The sequence below is a fragment of the Cynocephalus volans genome, chromosome 15, assembly GCF_027409185.1.
Source record: "Cynocephalus volans isolate mCynVol1 chromosome 15, mCynVol1.pri, whole genome shotgun sequence".
Classification (NCBI taxonomy): Eukaryota; Metazoa; Chordata; class Mammalia; order Dermoptera; family Cynocephalidae; genus Cynocephalus; species Cynocephalus volans.
The window spans coordinates 25236149-25257705 of NC_084474.1; the positions used below are offsets into that span (position 1 = coordinate 25236149).

A 21557-nucleotide genomic window follows, 5' to 3' on the forward strand; every position below is an offset into this window, starting at 1 on the left:
TGCCTCATTACAGTAACCAACATTTTTATTATGAAAAATATATTTTAAATACTAACTACTGCCCTTACTAAAAGGGTTTGTGAATAGGTCAGAATAGCAACTTTTGAAACTATGTTTTTTGGAGCTATAACATCAAGATAGGCAGTTTGGGGTAGAGGTTGAGCACATGAGCTCCAAATTCAAATCCCAAGTATTCTGCTTACTAGCTGTGTGACTGAGGCATGGTATTTAACCTCCTAAAACCTCAGTTTTCCATTTATGACACAGAGATGATGATAATGATGATGAAAGGATAAATATTATGAGTTTGAACTAGAAATAAGTTTCTTATTAAACTTCTGTCAGTTGCTTAAATTGGGTATCTGTAAAATATGTTTGAAAAGCCTTGTTCCTCATCAAAAAGCAAATCTAAAATTGCTTGGTTAAGCCATATAAAGCCATCCAGAGAAGCTAACACAGGTGTCTGCCCCTCCATAGAGCTCTGCATGTGTATTCATAACTGCACTTATTCCTGATTCTGACTTTAGAATCCCAGGGGATTTGTTCGCTCTAAGAGTAAGAAGGAATGGGTTTATAAAGAAGAACACAGCATGCCAAAGTGATTGTTCCAAATCCCACATTTCTGGTTAGGGATGACTTCAGGTATTTGAACTGACCTCTCAAAAGATAATAACATCATGGATACATCCTTGCTTAGCAAGAAGGAGGTCCGTTCAGAGCACCTTCAGACAGTGGAGAGATGACATCCTTTCCCTTTTTTGGAAGATTATCTTAACAAAGAGACATGAAAAAACTATTTACTCTTGTAGTAGATATGTTGGTGTTGACGTTTGTCTTTGTATCATCAACTGAAAGATTGTGTTTTAGATTGTAGTGTTGAAAAAAGATACATTGGTCACTGTATTAGTCCATTTCTGTTGCTTATAACATAAATACTTGAAGCTGGGTGATTTATAAAGAAAACACATTTTATTGCTTACCGTTTCAGAGGCTGGGAAGTCCACAGTCCAGGGAATTCATCTGGTGAGGGTCTTGGTGGTGGCGATAGTGATCTAGGGGTCTCACATGGCAGAAATGGTGGGGCAGAGAGAGAGACTCTCACATGCTCCTTTTAAAGCCCTTGGAACCATGCCCGTGGCCACCACTATTAATCCATTCACTATGGCATTTTCCAACATTCTAATCACCTCTTCAAGGCTCCATCTTTCAATTACCATAATAGTATTTCCCACCCTCAACAGTTACAGTGGGGATTAAGCTTTAATGTATAGACTTTGGGGGACATAATTCAATCAATCCACAGCAGTTATATTTGTGGAACTTGAAACTATTGAGTTGGGCAATCAACACAGTGTTCATAGCAAGTCACTGCCAGAAGATTTTGACTGATCATTTCTCTTGCTATTTTACATTATCTGAATTCATATCTGAACTCCACAGATGCCCACTGGGCAGAATTTCATAGGGCCCCAAATTATGGCCTGCAGGCTGACTTGACCACTTTACCTGATTTACAGAGGATTCACCTCTTCAGAATTTCTGGAGAAGGCTGCCTGCATATCTCTTTTATGTATTTCTGACCCAGCATAACTTTTTAATCCTTATCCTGGGAGCGATGTAATGTGTATTTTTCTTGTGTTAGCTCCACAGAACAGAGTGTGAACATATCCAATGCAGGGTTAAAGTTTATGGCAGAATTTTCAACAATAACAGAACTCAAGAGAGTATAACAACTGCATGTTCTCCCACTGCATGTTGAGAATTAAGATAATTCTTTTTAAGAGTTGCCTCGGGATTTCTGTAATTGTGTTGGTTACATGATGATGGCAACTGTAGTAGAGAAACAAATGACTAATTAAAAAGCAATGTGGTCACAACTGTCTAGACAGTGGGTGAAGATGTTTAATTTTGTGCTTCTAAACAACAACTAAGAAGACCTTTTAATATATTTAAAAGATCAAAGATTACTCTAGTTTTGAAATCCTGAATGGAAAAAAATACAAGTAAAAAGCCCCCAAAACTCCTAAACACTAAAAACAAAAAAAGAAGCTGTTGAGGGGGTATATGGCAGTTCATTCATCATGAGAATGAACCTGAGTAATTGGGGAAAACAGCATAAATTGCTCCTTTAATGATGGAGTATTCTAGATTTTATAAATTATTTTGCTGGAGTAAAAGACATTATTTAAAATTTTAGCTTTCTTTATGACCTGTTTTTATAGTTTCTCCAAAAATGCTAGAAAATATGGCATTTAAATTAGTTTTTAAATTATGGGACATATTCATTTGAAGATTTATTTTTCTGTTAAAGACTCTAGGAAAATAAAGTTTAGATATAAAGATGTGCTTTTGTTAGAGCAAGAGTCAAACATACATACATACATACATACATACATACATACATACATACATACATATATATATATTTTTTTTTTTTGACAAGCTCCCGGTGAAATAGTTGAGGATTTGAAGGAGAAACCTAACTTAGTTTTTGAAAACAAAAGTTTGATGGAAAAGTTAAAGTGGCTGCAAAATGTGCACGGGGTAACACTCATTCATTGATTCAACTTTTTGTATTTGATCGTAATCTTAGTGGCGTTCGTGATGGCACTTGTGAAAGTGGCTCTCACGATCTTTGTAATTTTCATTTTCTGGTCAGCCTGAACCTGCTGTACCAGAAAGCTGAAGATCAAAGGGCGATTTGTGTGTGTGTGTGTGTGTATAAACAGGAATTGTTGAAGCGGACTCCACGGAAACACAGTGACTATGCAGCAGTGATGGAAGCTCTCCAAGCCATGAAAGCCGTCTGTTCCAACATCAACGAGGCCAAGAGACAGATGGAGAAATTAGAAGTTTTGGAAGAATGGCAGTCCCACATTGAAGGCTGGGAGGTATGTTCACTTTGCTCAACAATCAAGCTTAAAATAGTTGTGTTATGTTGTATGTGATCTGCAGAATTATTGGCATCGCATGGAACCATGAATGGTCATTTTCCTAGATATTGCTAGAGGACTACAATCAACTCAGAAAAATGCTAACTTTTACATTATTTTAAAATATCTTTAAAGTGGCAGTTAATTAACTTAACCCAGACCTGAGAGGTTTGTGATGTAACCAATGGGTATTATGTGGGCTATAAACTTTGGCATTTCAGTATTTGTGCATCACGATCATCCTTTTTCCTGGCTAAACTTTGGCCAATAAATATATAGCCTGAATCCTTGAGAGAGTGGAGAAGGGGAGTAAGGTTCAACATGTGTGGGCTGTGATATTATTTTCAAACTCTAAATTACGTGCTTGATGTTGAGTTTTATTTTAAGTCCACTTGATCTCTCTAAGTTTTGATTTCTTCATTTCTAAAATAAAGGAACTGACTATGATCTGGTTGTTAAGGTCTATTCAAGATGAAAAAAATCATGGTTTCACAAGTCATTAAGGAAAGATTTTTTAAAAAGAACAGAACAAATGCAGAGTATGGTTCAGAGTCTGTAAGATATTTTGAGCTATGGTAACTTTGAATCCCAGTGATTTCATGGGGTTGGAGTCCTATATTACTTTACCACTATACAAAACATAAGCTGAAATTGTCTTTAAATTGCCTTCATTTAAATGATTATGAGCTTTGGACTAGGATAAATTTTTCTTGTTATAAAGTAAGCAATATAGATAATTTTTATACTTGTAAAGAATGAGAATGTTCACAAGAAAATGCTGTATCACATAAATCCAAGTGGATTGCTGTTATCTTTAGGTTTTAGAGTTGACTAATTTGTTTCTTATCTTCAGTATGTTGGTTTTCATTTAGACCTAAAATTATATCCACCTAGATATGCAAAGAAACCTCAAACATTGGCATTTGGGAATCCTCCTATTTGTTCACTCTCTGCTATGAATCTTTTAAAATGCTAACTGGGGTCTGCCTCAGCTTTCTCTTTGTCTGTATTCTTCCATTTCAAGTGTCCAGGGCGACCTCGCATTTCAGCATGAATGCTACCTCTTTCAATCAGTTAAAATGGTTGTGTGTTTTACAGTTGATTCACGATGATAATTCCTTTCCTGGGGAGCAGTTGTCCTGCTGGGATGAGAAAAATGGAGTAAAGTTTGCTTTTGCAGTTCTGTTGTCACTCAAACATTGGAAGAAAAAACAAACTTGCTTTAAATTGCAGGATTTGTCAGTGAAATCTGCCAGGCCTTTTACCAAAACAAAAACTTCAGAGACTCTTTTCAGTACCCTAGAGAAATGGAATCTATCATAATTTTGTTTCTTTGTGATGTGCATCACAAAAATTGAGTCTGCTGCAGAAATGAGGCGTTCCTTAAAAATAATTGATATTGTTTGCATGGTATGCACCAGTTACTCAAAGGGAGAATGAATGTGGGCTGTGTTGGTGCCTCGAATTTACCAGCCTTGGTAGTTTTACAACACTCTGAGTGTAGGCAAAAAATAGAGCATCGAGAGAGGGGAAACTGGCTGGAGTTTTGGGAATTCTGTCGTGTATTCAGGGAAATCAGATAGGACTACAGTTCCAACAGGTACAGGAGAGATAACAGGAGTGTTGGGTTCCAAGAAGGGTGGCAACACAAATTCTACTTGAGTAGGATTTGACAAGAATTGCATAAGACATGGCCACACAGAGATATGGGAGTTTTGGGACTTTGGAGAAATGCAGCTGGGAGCAGGGCCCAGCCAATGGTTGGCAGCTCGTGATAAGAACCTGATTGCCCATTGCAGCTGAACACCGTAGAGGGGTGAGGGGAGCTGTTGGTCCTCAGGCCTGGTGCCCTCTGGGGAGTTTAGGAGAAACTGGTAAGACAGTTAAGTGCACAGGACAGAGGGACAGCCATACAGAATGAATTCCAGGAGGGAGTGGGAAGAGTTGGTTAAAGAGCTGTCTTTGAATGGCTAACAGGGATCGTTGCTTAGGTGCTCACAGCTTTGTGTATATGTGGAGTGGCTGTTGTGGGGCTAGGGCAGGGCCAAGGTCAGATGTAGGGTGGCATGACAGTTAAGGAACATAGAGTTTCTTGAAAAGTTTTTGAGGTTAGGAGTCTTGGGCAAATATGGAACATATGAGGGTACTTCAAAAAGTTCATGGAATGATTTGTATTCTCCTTCAATTCCATTTTCCACAAACTTTTTTTTTTTATTGGTTATGAATACTCATGGGGTACAAAGCTGACTGTCCACAAACTTTTTAAAGTAGCTCCTTCTTTAGCTTCCTCTACAAGCTCCCACAGACCACTTAGGGACACCCGAGAGACGACAAGTTCTCTTAAATGGGATCCAAGTTTGATACACCGTAAATTTGCGCTATTGCCGTTTTAGGTGGATTATTCTCTCACATTAGTCACTTAATTTTCCCGGGTCTAATTTCCCCAGTCATCAAATAAAGGCTTTTTTACAATAAAATCTCTCTCAGTAACTTGCCTATCTAGAATTTTGTGCTACTAAGTTATCATTTACATTGCTACATGTATGTTGAATTTAGGTAAACAAGCAATTGAAGTTTATTGTTCTCAGATCGTATGATAGTGAAAATAGCCTGGCTTTTGAGCAGAGCTGTTTTTTAGTCTGGACTCCAACCCTTTTGTTTAAGGATAAGACCTCAGACCTCTCCTATGTACAGTGTGGCTTACTACAGGGGTCAAATGGAATAAGTGAAAGTGCTCTGAATATTGTACAACACTGCAAACATGAGGTGGTATTTTAAAGCCTTGAGAAATTCCCCTCCTTTGTCTCTTATATAAACCTATCTACTGAAGGTGTAATGTTACTTAAGGTTATATGGTCCCAAGTAACAGAAACTACAAGAAAAATTAATTTAAAAGATACTGGGTAGCTCACAGAACCAAGTGTCAGACTTTTAAAGGGTTTCTAGGCAGCAGAACTGTTTGGCAGTCTCATCAGCGCCCTAGCTAAAATGAACAGGTTCTAATAATTTTTTCCATCCTTATATCACTCCACTCAAGATTCAAGCTCGAAACCCAAGATTTCACTGATCTTGCTTGGGTAAATTTTGTTTCTTCCTGTTGTATATCCCCAAAATTGAGTCTACTGCAGAAATGAGGGATTCCTTAAAAATAATTGGTATTGTTTGCCCAGTATGCACCAGTTACTCAAACGGAGAATATATGTGGGCCGCATTGTTTCTTATCTTCAGTATGTTGGTTTTCATTTAGACCTAAAATTATATCCACACAGATATGCAAAGAAACCTCAAACATTGACCTTAGGAAGTTCTCCTTTCATTAGGGCAGGGCGGAGGTCCTTGACTGCCAAGCATCCAGTTTCTTTTTGGGGAAATACTGATCCTGCACGGTATCGATCTTGGTGAGTCTCAGCAGTTTGCCGAGGTACTGTAATAACCAGTATACAGATTTTAAAAATGAGGACTATTTATCTCACCCAGGTTCTTACAACTAGAAGGTGGCAGAGTTTAGATTTGAAGATAGGCAGCCTGACTCTAAAGTTAATATTCTTTACTATGTATTATTATAGCCACTCAAAAAAAAGTTTAGCAAATTCTTTGAATTAAGTTTGTTTTCCTGCTTGCCTTTTAGAAGTAAGTTGATTATCAAGTTTAGTTTTTGTCAGTATTTATGTAGTAACTGCGACCACAGAAGATCTATAGTTTATGTTTTAATTGTTCGTTTTTGAAGTTACGACTTTTATAGTATAATTTATCATATTTCAGTCTTGTATCTTGTTTAACATTCAGAACATTCTACAAGGTATGCTACTGAAGGTAATTGTAGGGCAATGATTAATATGCCTTGGAAGGGAAGTTTATTAGCTGTTTAATCACTGATTAAACACTGATTCATTTAATGGAACAGGCTCCTTCTCAGCCTCAGTCTGCTTCTTGGTTGACTGATTGTGCTGTAATGATAACTGTAACCTTTGGAGTCATCCTGAAGTATTCTGACAAGGCAGTATCAATAAATATTACATCGTTTAGTAATTCAGCTTTAAATCCTTGATATGCCTGTTTGGAATTGGTCTCTTAAAGCTGGAAAAAAAAATGTACAGTAAAAGACAAAAGGAAGAATTATGAATAATTGTATATGAAGGTGTCGAAAAAAATGAGATTCAAGATAATTACTGTGTTTTAGAAAGTGAAGAGAAACAATAGAAATTTGATATGTCTTGATTACCTTTTTACGTAGTAACCTTTTTACAGGGCTAGAAGGCCATTTTAAAATCACCTCTCGCTGGTTTTGGAATGTGTTTGCTGCTTGCATTTGACTGACATTGTGCCGACAGTGTTTTGACTTCAAATCATGTTCCCTTGTTATTTCATGAGTGTGAGTTTTCCAGAGATTGGTTATAAGACCTCTATCCTAAGTGATTTGGTAGATACAAATTCATACTACCTTGAGATGACACTGATAGTTGGTTCTGGAAATAGACCACTGAAAGTGAATCCACATAACAAAATTTCATAAGTAGAAGAGAAGGAAACCTAGATTGGGACTTTAGCTTGGTAAAATGAAAATTTATATTATCAGTTTGTTTTATCTTATATGTAACAGAATTCAGGTTATAACGTCAGTTAATAATTTGAACCCCCAAAAGAGTGAACCAAATGCTGAGTCAGCTTTTTTTTTGGGGGGGGGGGCATGCATTTTATGACAAAGTTGTATGATAAGACAATATGATATTCTTCATTTCATGTTTGATTTCATAGATTAAAAAAAATTCTTTTATAAGAATATTTAAATACTTCAGTTTTCTGGAGAGACTCCTTTGATATCAAAACTCTTCTCTTATGAAGCACCCATCTTGTCAATTTTCTTGTCTTCCACTGTGTCTCGGTCTAGCTCTGTTAGGTCTTTGGCTGTCAATGCAACGTATATGAGGGGGGATGTTACAAGGCCTCATGTCGTTTTTCATCTTTCCTGAGATTGTTGTTTCTTTCTGCAGTCCATGTGTGTTTTTCTTTTCTTTCTTTTTTTTTTTTTTTTTGTCTTCTTCGTGACCGGCACTCAGCCAGTGAGTGCACCGGCCATTCCTATATAGGATCCGAACCCGCGCTCCCAGTGCCGCACTCTCCCGAGTGCGCCACGGGCTCGGCCCCATGTGTGTTTTTCTGATATTGACATCCAACGTTTAGTTGACAAGATGAGTGAGAAAGACCCTGGGGTTGTACTGACAGATCTGATAATGAAATCTAATTTTATTCATAGTCAATTAATTAATGAATAGTTTCATCTTACAACCAGGCCAACTTGCTAGAGATTTATACCAGGAATAAAAGGTTTAGCACATTGCCCAGCATGTTTCAGAAATGTTAAAAACCTGATTTTAGTATTCATCTAGATAAAATATTTATTACGCATGGTTGTTCAATGACTAAATATGTATTTGCTAAGCAATAGATACCTAGACTTAAAAATTAGCATTGATTTTCAAAATGGAGATAAAATACTGAGCAGGTAAAGTAACTATGCAGATTTAAATGAATATTCAGTGATGATGAAATATACATAGTAACCATGACCATGTAACATGTGGTAAACACCTCTTCTGCTTTGAACTCTGGGATGTAGCTGGGACTACCCGAGGCAGAGGCCTGTGATCACCTTGTCAGCAGGAGTGCTATACTGCACACTGGAGCACCTAGGCTCAGGTACTCAAAGCCTCTGAAGCAGTGTTGCTTAAAATGTTGACAGAATACCACAGGCATGGGATCTACTGGAATGGTTCTGAGCTGTATCCCAGATTTACTCAGTTTCAGTCTCAGAGGGTAGTGCCGGGGAGCCTGGAGTTTTAACAAGCCCATCAGGCAGTGTCTTCCATGCTCAAAAATTAGAGAACCCTTGTCCTAGAGGCTTTGCTGTCTACTGATAATCTACCTGGCTTATTTTATTACTTGCATATTTTTGATTTTATAGGCTCATTTGTCTGCCATTCTTCATTAGTGTTCCTGACACTTACCTAGCAATCTGATGCTCATAGCCATACTTTATTTCAATTTCTCTTCTGAATTTTGGAGTTTTCCTTCCTTATCCATAACCCCAGATATTCTCCTGGTACTTTTAAAGAAATGAAAAAAAAATATTGCATGTAATTTTCAAAATATTATAAACTTCATTACTTCAAAGATAAAGCCATGAAATATTTTCTTTTTACTCCAGAGAAAGATGTATTTTATTATGTAAGTAAAGGGAAAAAATATGCCACAACATTATTTATTTATTTATTTGTAATTAGCATCTTCATTGTTACAAATCATACTTATTCTTTATGCCCCTTATCCAATCCCCACCATCCTCCTCCCCACCTCTAATAGCCGTAGATTTGTTCTCTCCATCTAGATTGATCGATTATTTATCTGTTGATTTGTTGCTTAGATGATCTGTCCAGTACTGAGACAGGTGTGATCAAGTCCTCTCCTATTATCATAAATCAGATGCTTCTTCTGTTACTCTGAAGTGTGCTTTGTGGAGAGAGAGGACCTCTCTTTTTTTTTTGGTCTCTGGTGGTCCCTCTCCTTGTGTCTATGCAGTTGAGAGTCTGGCGTGCTAACTGCACAGTGGCTGTGACTGCTGCTATAGAGACTAGCCACTTTTGTGGCAGCCATGGCAATTGTGGTGGCTAGGGTGGGCTACCTTACCCACGTGGAAATGGTGTTTCTGTTGTGCTCTTTACCTGGTTGCTGTTGGATTTGGCTTCCCCCGACTCCATGCCTCAGGGCCGCAGCAGGGCCCTAGGGTGGTGTCACATTATTTAAAAACAGACATTTATTAAGTGTCAACTTGCAAGGGGGGTGGATTTGAAGCCAAATTTTCTTCAGTATTTCTAATATCACACACATCTGTGGTTAAACAATTCTTAATGATTTTCAGCTGCTATTGTCCTAGAGCTAATGCACAGATTAAAACACGGGAAACCAAAGGCACAGTAGGCATATTTTATGGTCTAAAAGTCAAATACAGTATAAAGGAAAATGCTGTAAGCCATTCTGTTAGGGTGACATTTTTAGACAAATCCGCGCTTTTTGGCATGGATTTCTTTAGTATGGAAACAATTCCCTGGGAATTATTTAATTACTCATGAAAGATATTTGATATTATGATGGTAGATTACTGTGCTAGAAGATGGCAAAATGTGTTACTGCACTAATTCTTGAAGCCTGCTATAAATGTTAAAGACACATCACCTCAGTGACAGAAACATCGCAGTCAGATTTAGTAAAATACAATCTGAGTGATGTATGTCTATATCGTGAGATATACTTCGGAGTATAACAATGAATTCTAGAAGCTATTGGTGTTTGGGCTTGATATTGCTCCCTAAACATTTCATTAATAAATGATTAAAATGATTGGGGTGCTTATAAAAAGAAGTGTTGCAATCAGAGAGATCTGTTAATCTTATTCTGTTTTTTGATCAGGAGCGAAGAGCTAGTGGGGACTTATGGTAATGCCTTAGACATAATAAACCTGTATATTAACAAGGGGTTTGAGAGTTTCTTATGATATCTATTTGGGTTAGAAGATTCAAAAGTCACATTACTCAAATACAGGATGAAAGAAAAGACCTAGGGTTTGACTATAGGAACACTTTGAATCAGTTGTAAGCTAAGGTTGTCATTATAGTTATCTCAGTTTTATGTAAAATACTTCTTTGCATTTATTAATAAAGATAATTGCTAAGTCAGGAAATGTACTGTTAAGATTTCTTTCATATGGGAATGTATTTATCAATATCTGCATATGTTAATTTGAGGGACTTACTTGGAAGATTTGTTTAATGTGCAAATTAGGGTATCTGCAATAACATTTTGGTAATATAACAACTTATCATCCTGGGTTGGTTTATTTGGGTCACCATAAGATATAGTCTAAGGGGGAGATATTCTATACCTTTTGTGAAATTGTTTTTAATTAGAACCACTTTCTGTAATGTTCTGTGGGTCCCTTCTATAAGAATCGACATGATGTTTCCTTTTTTACATTTTAATTTTATTAGAACTTTTTTCTAAGATAGGGATAGTATTCTTTATAAATAAATAATAATAAATAATGCGACTGGAAGTGGTATTTATATTCATATTTCATAATTATCTTTGCTTAAATGAACATGTGATGAAGTACATGAAATTCTGTAAATTTTTGCCAAATCTCTATTTATATATCCACCTTTAGGATGAAAAGAAATAAAAAAAGAAAATGTCTAAAATTTAAAATATGTTTGTCATATAGATAATCAAGTTGATATAATAAAACTATCTTAATCAATTCATCATTTTGGAAGTTTCTTATTGTAGGTATGAGTTGTCATTTTAATTCAAATTTTTATAATTGGTCAAAAACACTATCAGTGATTATTGTCAAAATATGAAATTTAAAAGTAATGTTCTGAATTTTAAATGTCAAAAATAAAAAACAGAAACATTGAATTAAATGATGCAAATCAGAAATTTACGTCCAGATGTAAAGAAACCAGGCATGTTTAAAACTGAAATTCTCTTGCAGAGAACACTTATATATCTCTCCTGAAAACTTTTTCTTTCCATCCAACTCAGTGCATCAGTTATGATAAATTAGGTTAGGAAACAGTCTACAACATTTATAAAGGCAAAATAGACGCTTACATGCAGCTCACACAGCAGTCCCATGCTGTGTTCTGCTCAGCGGGAAGCTTTTCTCTGTTGTTGAGTTGGGGACCCAGGCTCCTCTCTCGAGGCTCCTCTCAACTTCTAATGATTAGTGCTTGCATTGAGAATCAGTTTGTCACTAATTGTATCATCTTGGTGGGCACTCAGTAAAGGCTTATTTGATGAATGAGTTTGCCTATGCCAACTTTCAATAATTAGGATTAAGGCCCCTTGGAAACCTGCTCCTTTTGAATAATTTTTCTCTTTTTATTTCTTTTCTTTCTCTTCTATTCCATTCTAGGGGTGGATATATAAATTGAGACCTGGTAAAAATTTAGACAATTTCATACACTTTGTATGTATCTACAGATCCCTTTTCCCATACAGGAGAAAAGGAGGAAAAAGAAGGGAAAATTATGAAAATTAACATGAATTAATTTGAAACCATCCACTTTCAAAATAGCATAGAAAATTTCAAAATTTCAAAATATAACATGTATTATAAATGCTTGGGTATGCATATGTACATAAAATATCTGAAAGGAGACGCAGGCTCTCTTCACAGGGGCTCTGTCTGCTGAGTCTAATCACAGGGAGACCTGCATTCAGTGTGTAACTAGCTGTACTGTTTGAACTTTATCTTGTGCATATTTTGTTTCTTAAATAAAAACAAGTGTAATTTTAAGGAGAAAAATAATTACACACAAAAGTTGCAGTCAAGTAATCAGACATGGCTGTTTGTATTTTTCCCGACTTAGGGGTCCAGCATTACTGACACCTGCACTGAAATGCTGATGTGTGGCATCTTACTGAAAATTTCTTCTGGAAATATTCAAGAACGAGTGTTTTTTCTTTTTGATAATCTTCTGGTGTACTGCAAAAGGAAACACAGGTAAGTTCATAAACGAATCGTGCTTCAGAAATGGTTTCTCCATTTCACAGTTTCCCTGTTTCTCTGTGCTTCCCATCTAATTCATCAGTAAACTACTTCATGTACTCTCATCCTGGTCTCTGATTGTTCTCTTGACCTTTCTGTAAAACCTAACTGAAATGTCACTGTCATCTGATGACACTTCCTGCCCAGATCCCTCCGTAGGGCAGGTGTGTTTATTTCTGACTCATACACCTCAGGCCCTGTAGGAGAGGCTGGTGTGTCTTCCCTGTTTCCTAATCCTGCTTCCCAACCGTTTCCCCCTCTTCCTTCAAGAATCCCAGCACATGTGAGGCTCATGACCTTAGTCCTTCCTGTCCACTACCTTTCTCCATTGACTCCCTTTTACGGAGCACTTAACATCTTCCTGCCGCACATGAATTCAGTGATTGATTTTCTCTCTTGAATCATTTTCTTTGTACCCTACTCCTATCACTATTTTTGGGGTGCTCAAAATTCACACAGATGATCTATCCAGAATTTTGGAACTGAAAGCCCACAGTGTCTTCACCTGCCATGACCCTTGCCTCCATTACACCTGAGTGCCTGTCCTATGGCCGTTCCTTCACCGTGTCAACACCAATGGGTTTGCTCTCAAGTTTCTGTGCCTAGCCCAGAATTCTAGACTCCTATATCCTGCCTCTTGCTTATTTTGATTGTGTTGGTTGTGAGGATTCTCAATCACGTGGAAGAAATGGAATTCTTGATTTCTTCTCCTTACAGCTACTCCTCTCCCAGCTTTTCCCATTTGTTGGTTTTCTGAATTCCAAAATTAGGGCTTCGCTTTGGTTCCTCTCTTTCCCTCAACCTCTCACATTCAACCCCTTAGAAAATCTTACCGAATCTGCATTTAAAACAGGAAAATCTCTCCCCATCTCCACTCCATCTCATCACTACCCTCGTCAGTGTCTCTTCCCTGGATGACAGCAGTTGTCTCTGCACTGGTTCCACTGTGTCCTGTCTTATTGTTCCACGAGTTATGCTCTCCACAGAAACTAGAGTACCTTTTGTAACATAAATCAGATCATGTTGTCACCTTGCTCAAAGCTCTCATTGGCTTCCTAAACTAAAATTCTAACTCCTTACCCTGGTTTACAAAAATCATCATGGTCCAGCCTCTCCCTGCTTCTCTGTCCTCTCACATCTCACTTCTCCAAGCCCTGCACTTCCTCCCTTCTGAACCTTCTTTTTCCTGTTCCTTAATCATGTGTGTTGCCTTCTCAGGGCCTTTGCACTGACTATTTGTCCTTTCCAGAGCACCCTTCCCTCTGAGTTTTTTATGGCCAGATTCTTCATGTGTTTTAGATCTCACTTAAATATCACTTCTTCAGAAATGTCTTCCCTGACCACCCTAATGCAGCCTCCCGGCCACTCTCTATCAGTATCTGGAAAACGCTTGTAATTTGCTGATATTTCTTCATTGTTTGTTTATTTTATGTTGCCTCTACTAGGTTGAACCATAAGGTCCATGAGAACAGGATCTTATTGCTTATTTACTGTATTTTCCTGTAGACTGGAGCAGACTTGCCATGTAACAGACACTCAAGACAAACTTGTAGAATGCACGAATAAATGAATGAAACCCAGGGGCTGGCTGGTTAGCTCAGTTGGTTAGAGCGTGGTATTGATAACACTAAGGTCAAAAGTTCGATCTCTGTACTGGCCAGCCACCCCTTACCCCACAAAACAATCAATGGAACCCAAAAAAGCCCTCTGTATAGCTTAGCCATCATTAGTTAAATGATTTTACGTATCAATGTTATTGATGTAATGTTATTTGTTTTAATGCATTGGTGTCACTTTTTTTTTCAGAATGGTTTATAGGATGCTTTCTTGAACTCTTGGGAAAAATTTTTCCATGTTGATTAAGCAAATTAGTAGAGTGATATTTAATTGAGAAGTTTCCTGAGGCTTTATGTGCTCCTTCCTAACTGTATGTAGGTCACACTAAAGGTGAAGCAGGTGATGGAAAGTGAAGGATTTTGAGTGACTGTTTATTCCATGTTCAGAAATTAGGAAACTATAGCCCAACAGTGAGTATGAAAGACACAAAACTGACTAACTTATAAGGCAGAATTACGGTAGCATCCTTCTTCATCTCTTGAAACAGGTTTTCCTAAGTCAGTTAGCAAGACGCCCAGAAAATGAGCCAAAACGTGTCATCTATATTGAAGATATATGGTAATAATGTCACGTGAGTTGTAGTATTAGGATTCTCTAGTAAGAGATATTAATTAAAAATGCAGTGACACAAACTGAGAACACACAAACTGCAACGTGTACTTGCATAAAAGGGAACAGTTTAGAATTAGAGCCAAAAGATAATTACATTGTTATCATCTCTATCTTGATGAGTTTTTAAAAAAAAATTCCTGTTTATCACATGTGAAAATGAACCTATCTATTTCTTTTACTTTGATCTTCTAATGGCTTTATGTTTGTTAGCAGGACTGGGATTAATAGAAATAGGCTTTAGGAAGATGTAGGAGAAGTTATTAATTAAACTATGTTTAACTCATTAAAAAAGTGGTGGACTAACGGGTACAAAACTCTGCTATTTATCCTGAGTGGATCATTGTGCTAGATTTTGCATGTATTGAAACAACACACTGTACTCCACAAATACATACAAGTAAATGTTACAATATTTTGAATAAAATTTAAAAAGTTTAATTTAAAACGAAAAAATTTGTGAGTTTTGGTGAAATTATCAAAGGTGTCTATTTGAGAATAGTATCTTTTTTCATTACAGTTGATCTCATTCTTATATATCTGCCTGCCATCAAGTCCACAACTTTTGCAAAGTTAACATTAGTGAACAAATGATGATACGATATGGCTTCATGGCTGTAATTGTTAAGTACGTTCAACAGGACTTGTGAAATTAAAATCCTGCCTTTTAGCAAATATCCTTAATGAATGCGTAACGGACCAAATACATAGTGGTTAGAAATGGAAAAATCTAAATAGATTTATGGGTCCATTCCCTTCCAAGATTGGAGAAACTGTATGAATAAACCATCTGTCCCCTTCATTTAGCGTACTTCGTCTCCATTCTGAATGATCCATTCTGAATGTCACCTTAGCATATTCTTTCTAAGTTCTAGTGATCCTTCAGAAAGTTTGAGTAAACTGAATCTTTTCCAGACTTCCATAATATTATAATTACAAGAATAGGGACCTAATGAATTTATTTTAATTCTAGAATTACATTCCTTAAAGAGTGAGTGCTAGATTAGGCATCCCAGCTCTTGATATTTTTAATACTGTTAATCTTAGGAGAAACTAATTTTTAAAACATAATTTATGATGTAGTATTCAATATATATGATATTGCTTAGTTTGGCTGTTGATACGCTTTATAAGATAATATAGTATATATTTTTTTGCAATTTATGTTTTTTGTATTAATATTGTTTCTAATATATATATCTGTTTTGTGTGTAGTAATAATTTATTCATGTTAACTGCTGCATACTATTCCATTGGTTGAATATATCACAATTTAATTAAACACAATTTAATTATTCATTCTCCTATCACTGTACTTTAAGGTTGTTTCCAGTTTTTCTGCTATTGTGAACATTTTTGCACATGTATCCTGACCACTAAAACACAAAATTAGGAACAAAATCATAGAATCAAGATATGCAAATATGAAATATTACTATATAGAGCATAATTATTTTCACACCATATAGGCTTTTCAGTCTTTACACTTCAATAGAGCCATTTTCTAAAGTGATCAAAGATCTCTCTATTTGAGCTAAGTGTTATAGTATTGATCAGAATGTACTGGAATTTCATATTGAGTATTAATATCAGTAGGCCAAGAGAAAGCCCATACAGAGTTCACAGCAGAATCACAAAAAAAATTAATACCTTGAAAATAGAACCCAGTGATGGAATCTTATATATATCCGTGATTATGCTGCCTATGACTAAAACTGTTATGAAGGATATTAAGCCTTTAAAATATGATTGGTTTTAAGTACGACGAACTGACTTATGAGAATTCCTTTTTTTCAAGACACGTGGTACTGTTTCCTATCTGGGAGAACATGTAGTTACCTGCTTATTAGTCTGCTCTGCATTCTTCTTTACATTTGGCCTCCTTTGATGACAATATTCATAGCTACCTGGCCTGAATACCTAATCTGTAGCATTTTATTTAGGCTTATTAATAAAGTACATTTAGAGGTTGCTTTCAAAATGAACATGGGGAATGCGGGGTGGTGAAAGTTGGGGACTGACAAACCCTCTAGAAAGACTAATTAGTTAATTCAGTTAGTTTTCTTTAGTAGCCATGATGGACTAGTAAGTTTCGATGAGGCTTTAGGACAGATAAGCCAGGAATATGTGATCTTTTCTAAGGAAGGCAGCCAGGGAGTGTGACAGCATCCTGAGATACCTCCCCATACCCGCCACATTTGCTCCGGGGCTGGTGTCTAACTGCAAAGGAGAGGAGGAGAGGGGCCTTGCAGTCAGTGTATAGTCACATCTTAACTTGTGCTAGATGTGTCTACAGAACACAGTACATTAACAATTATTTCAGTGATAGCCAGACTTTTGTCAATGAGTCAAATTGAGTAGTTCATGTCAATTGAAATCTCTTGAGTGACTAGGTATATTTTAATCTCCTTGAACCATTTCTTGAATCTTTCCTGTTTAAAAGAAAAATATTTTAAAAACATCTTCCCTGAGTTTTTAATGATTCGTATACAAACATACGTAACTACCTAAATCATTGTTACAAATGTTCATCTGTAAACCTGGATTTTTTACTTTGTGTTATGTTCTTTGTACGATTAAAGGTTGGCATTAGACATACCATACACAAAGCTTTGAAATATTTTGGACTATTTTAAAAATAAATAACATCCTTTAAGAAGGATTATACATGTATTAAGAGACTTGTTCAATGAGTGTACAGTGATCATATCATAAAAACAATATAGGGAACATATTTTTTATAGCTGGATATTGCTCAGCTCGAGGACCTCCAGCACAGTCAGTTTCTTTGAAGAGGGACCATAAGTGCTAAACCAGTCTTTACCAGGGCTTGAAAAAAATGAGAATTATCAGCTAGTTACTGGAAAGTGAAGGTGAAAGAAACTCAGATGAGACATGTGTCTTTCAGAATTTGACTGGGCACCAGTGATGTCCTACATTGAGTGAAAGTATGTTCTTACTCTCCACCTGTATGCCATCCTTAGCCCAGAGCTTCAGTTTATTTAAAAAACTAGTACCTCAGTCACATCTCATAAAGCCATGAGTACTGTTATGAATAGGAGGACACAAGTAAAAACACCAAAAGACAGAAGCTTTTGGCTGGCTGGTTAGCTCAGTTGGTTAAAGTGCAGCCTCATAGCACTAAGGTCACAGGTTCAGATCCCTGTATCAGCCAGCCACAAAAAACAAACCAAAAAACCATTTGATATTGTTGATTGAATTGACGTCTCTTTTCCCCCAAAGAATTGCTTAAAATATGTTGTTTTGACATTGTTTTGCATTAATTTTAGTAACAAGGTCTTTGTGATTTCATTCATTTTAAGACGGTTGAAGAATAGCAAGGCGTCCACAGATGGGCATCGGTACCTTTTTCGTGGCCGGATCAATACAGAGGTGATGGAAGTGGAGAATGTGGACGATGGCACAGGTAAGTGATAAGTAGATTTAAAACGGAATGCCAAGAGTCACTTCCTCAGCAGACAGATCTCACTTGGGTAATTCATCTGTGATGCATTAGAGCTTGAAAATACTTTGCTAGGTAGAGCAGTCTGGTGAAGGGACAAGAAGGGTGAGTTAAAGGAGTGCAGGACTATTGTAAAAGGGGAAAGTTATATTTGGCTGAAACATACTAACATTACATACAGAGATACAGAGAAATTGCTGAATTAATCATAGGACATTCACAGTTCCTGGATAGAGTATGTGTACAGAAAATGCTAGTATTTCATGGATGAATTGATTTGCTTTAAGTTATACTGTTTTATAAGCATATGTGTTATATTTTGTTCCTAGCGTGTATTCACTGTAGAATATAGCAAATTCTAGATTTGTTTTAGCCACACACTTATTATTAATATAAATGGTCATAAGTTTGGAGAGGAAAGTTATGGAGGGAGGTGGTTTGGTTAATTTTTAAGTGCTTATTTTAAGTATCTTGTTACTCAAAGGTAGCAAATTTTTGTTCTGTAGATTTGGAGGTACAGACTTTTACAAACAAATTCATGAAATTATGATTAGTCACAAACCTTAAGTAAAATGAATTTAAGATAAATTTTATTTTCTATTTTAAAAAAAAGAGTTTTCTATAAAATGAATGCTTAGTAAATTGAATTTTCCCTATGATTTTAATTAGAAGTTCAAAGGTGTTCTTCCTGGAGAAAAGACAAGATGAAATAAAACATGTTCATTGTTGCTAAATGACTTTTATTTCCGTATAGAGAAATGCGTAATATTCAATATAAACATGGGATTGGGGCACAGATCAGCTTCCGCACCTCCCAGATTCTGAGATTTCAGAGGGGAGAGGAATGTTTATAATCTGTCATGGGCACAAATTTTCAATTGCTTACCAGTACACCATTTCTCTGTCCCATTGTTAGCATCTTAAATTGTCAAGTACTTAAAAGAATGAAACATGATTGCTGCAAGTCAGGGGAAAAACATGTAATGAGCAAAACTTGGGTGGTGCCTGAAACTGGGCCCTCCCTTAGGAGCCATGCCATTGTGTGGAGAGAGTCCTCCTTGGCTATTGGTGGCATGGAGATGTGGCACTGTCAGACAATGGCATGGAGCGGTATCCTGTTTCAAATCCCTTTCAGCACTGCAGACTGTAATGTAGTTGCGAATACTCCCGTGCTAACACGTGGATCCTCCTATCTTTCCATAGCAGTATGTACACATTATTTTTTATATGATGGCAGTAATTGATTTTATGCCTTCTAAGAAGACTATGTAGTGACATTTAGAAATGTTACCTGTCTGAAATGTTAAGAGCTATTGTGCCTTTTTAACCTGAATGTTCAAGAGAATATGCAAAAGCCCACTTTGTACTTGAGTTGGGAGGGAGTCAGTTAGTGAAAGCACAATCAACACCTCTCTGTGTTTTCTGCTGGCCCTGTCTACCCTAATGGGACCACGTCTCCCCTAGTGCTTCAGCACTTTATGTTCTTCCCTCCTTTGCTTTCCCATGGGCACAGAGCTCCAGGCCTTTCTTCCTGAGGGACTGAACATCCAGCCCTTGTTTCCCACTCCCTTCCCCTCGTCCAGATGATGTGAGTGCCACGATTGGTACCATCAGTGAATTTTGTTAAGGATTACTCTGCCTCGTATGCCTACGGTAAATTGGGGCACTAAAGAGCTGTTAGAGCCCAGAGCCTTTGGAGGCATGGGCATAAAATGCAGTCCTCAGTGTATGTGTGTCAGATGTCTAGGGAGTGAAATCCCGCGAGGGGTGACTTGGATAGTGCTTTTACACAAATGGTCTTTGGACTCAATCCCATGAAAAATTTCTATTGGTACTAGTAGGATTCCAACCTTCAGGGCCTCAGTTCCTGGGGTGGAGGCATTGTGGAAGATGGGGCCTAAGAATTGGTTATGAATTAGGGGACAATGCAAGACATTTAGTTGTCATAAGTTAGTTGTCTAATGGAGCCTCTTCATATGAATTTACAAGACTCAGCTTTCATTGTAATAAGACGCAGAAATTCATTACACTTTGTATTATTCAATTAGGGGTGCTTTTTCTTCTTGCTTTTTCTTGAATATAAATAAGCAGCATTTTGCATCAGTTTGGCTGCAAATAGTTTCTACAAGGTCACATAGAGAATTTCTAGGCTGCATTGGATACTTTCCCTTTACTTCCTGCAAGGAAAATTTAATTTTCTCATGGGTGTATCTGCTAGGTCTCTAGGGGAAGTGTGCATCCTCTGCCAGACCTGAAAATTCAAAAATAGAAATTTTGAAGATGGATAGGATCTTGGAGGTCAAGTAATACACCCATTAGCATTTCAGATAATAGAAATGAGGCCGGGTTTAAGAGCTAACTCGACCAAGCTCACCCAGCTGTTTAGTGCAGAGCTGGGCCTAGAGGGAAGTTTGATAGGTTCCCATGTCCGTGCTTTGAAATATATACAGGAGAGCAGAAGCCCCGTGCAGGTTTTAAATCTACAGGGACCAGTGGAGAGCAGTGAAAGAATAAGGCATCAGTGTGCAGAGATCGATTTTGGTTGCTTGTTGCTTCTAAGAGATGATCTGCATGCTGTATCAACTTTCTCCCTTTCTTATTTCTTTGGTCATTTCCATCATGGTCTCTTCATTTTGTTTAGATGAGCTCAGGTTTTAAGCCTGCCTACTTTTTTTTTTTTTTTTTTAAATTTTATTTTGTCGATATACATTGTGGCTGATTATTGCTCCCCATCACCAAAACCTCCCTCCCTTCTCCCTCCCCCCCTCACCCCCAACAATGTCCTTTCTGTTTGCTTGTCGTATCAACTTCAAGTAATTGTGGTTGTTATATCTTCTCCCCCCCCCCGGTTTTGTGTGTGTGTGTGTGTGTGTGTGTGTGTGTGTGTGTGAATTATATATTAATTTTTAGCTCCCACCAATAAGTGAGAACATGTGGTATTTCTCTTTCTGTGCCTGACTTGTTTCACTTAATATAATTCTCTCGAGGTCCATCCATGTTGTTGCAAATGGCAGTATTTCATTCGTTTTTATAGCTGAGTAGTATTCCATTGTGTAGATGTACCACATTTTCCATATCCACTCATCTGATGATGGACATTTGGGCTGGTTCCAACTCTTGGCTATTGTAAAGAGTGCTGCGATGAACATTGGGGAACAGGTATACCTTCGACTTGATGATTTCCATTCCTCTGGGTATATTCCCAACAGTGGGATAGCTGGGTCGTATGGTAGATCTATCTGCAGTTGTTTGAGGAACCTCCATACCATTTTCCATAGAGGCTGCACCATTTTGCAGTCCCACCAACAATGTATGAGAGTTCCTTTTT

General features: G+C 37.1%; 1 protein-coding gene across 1 annotated transcript in view; it reads left to right on the plus strand.

Annotated features, from left to right (window-relative positions):
- The window catches only part of PREX2 (phosphatidylinositol-3,4,5-trisphosphate dependent Rac exchange factor 2), a 267626-nt gene that overhangs the window by 81309 nt on the left and 164760 nt on the right, over positions 1 to 21557 (plus strand). The window contains exons 6-8 of the mRNA XM_063079604.1: positions 2730 to 2891; positions 12362 to 12495; positions 18090 to 18193. Of these exons, the coding sequence (XP_062935674.1) occupies positions 2730 to 2891; positions 12362 to 12495; positions 18090 to 18193 (400 nt within the window). The remainder of the gene's footprint in view (positions 1 to 2729; positions 2892 to 12361; positions 12496 to 18089; positions 18194 to 21557) is intronic.